At 54.9% G+C, this 488-nt stretch overlaps 1 protein-coding gene across 1 annotated transcript in view; it reads right to left on the bottom strand.

Moving 5' to 3' along the window:
• Positions 1-488, bottom strand: part of LOC119585330 (roundabout homolog 1-like) — a 189,296-nt gene that overhangs the window by 176,258 nt on the left and 12,550 nt on the right. Inside the window, exon 4 of the mRNA XM_037934003.1 lies at positions 36-329. Coding sequence (XP_037789931.1) covers positions 36-329 — 294 coding nt within the window. The remainder of the gene's footprint in view (positions 1-35; positions 330-488) is intronic.

Genomic DNA, 488 nt, shown 5'->3' with positions numbered 1-488 from the left:
GAAAAGATCGAACCTCCAAAGCAAGTCGTACTTACAAGCAATCTGCAGCGAGGCGTTCTGCGACCTCGCGCTCCCGAGCCGGTTGGTGGAGACGCACCAGTAGATTCCGGCGTCGTTCTCCTTCTTGCTCTGCGTCACCTTCAGGAAGAACAGCGAGCCCGTCGGCAGGATGAAGCGGTGCGGGGAGGGCTTCACCGGAACGCCGTCTTTGTACCACGTGATCACGGGTTCCGGACGGCCCTCGGTGCCACAGTTGAGGGTCACGGGGTCATTGCGGGGCACAGTCCAGTTCGTCGGGTGTTCGGTGATCCGAGGCTCTCTGCCCTCGCCTGGGCATCGGGAAGAGAAGAGGAGCGTTAGTGGAAAGGACGGGGAGGGTCTTTAAATAACAATGATGATCGTGGTGACCTTAAGTAAAAGCAGTGAAGAATGCAATATGCCTTAGTTAAGAAAATTGAAGATCTTTGGGGAGTAATGCATTTAAAATC

Source organism: Penaeus monodon, chromosome 19, assembly GCF_015228065.2.
Source record: "Penaeus monodon isolate SGIC_2016 chromosome 19, NSTDA_Pmon_1, whole genome shotgun sequence".
Classification (NCBI taxonomy): Eukaryota; Metazoa; Arthropoda; class Malacostraca; order Decapoda; family Penaeidae; genus Penaeus; species Penaeus monodon.
Note: the sequence above shows the minus strand (reverse complement) of the source record. Positions and strands in the feature narration are given on the sequence as shown.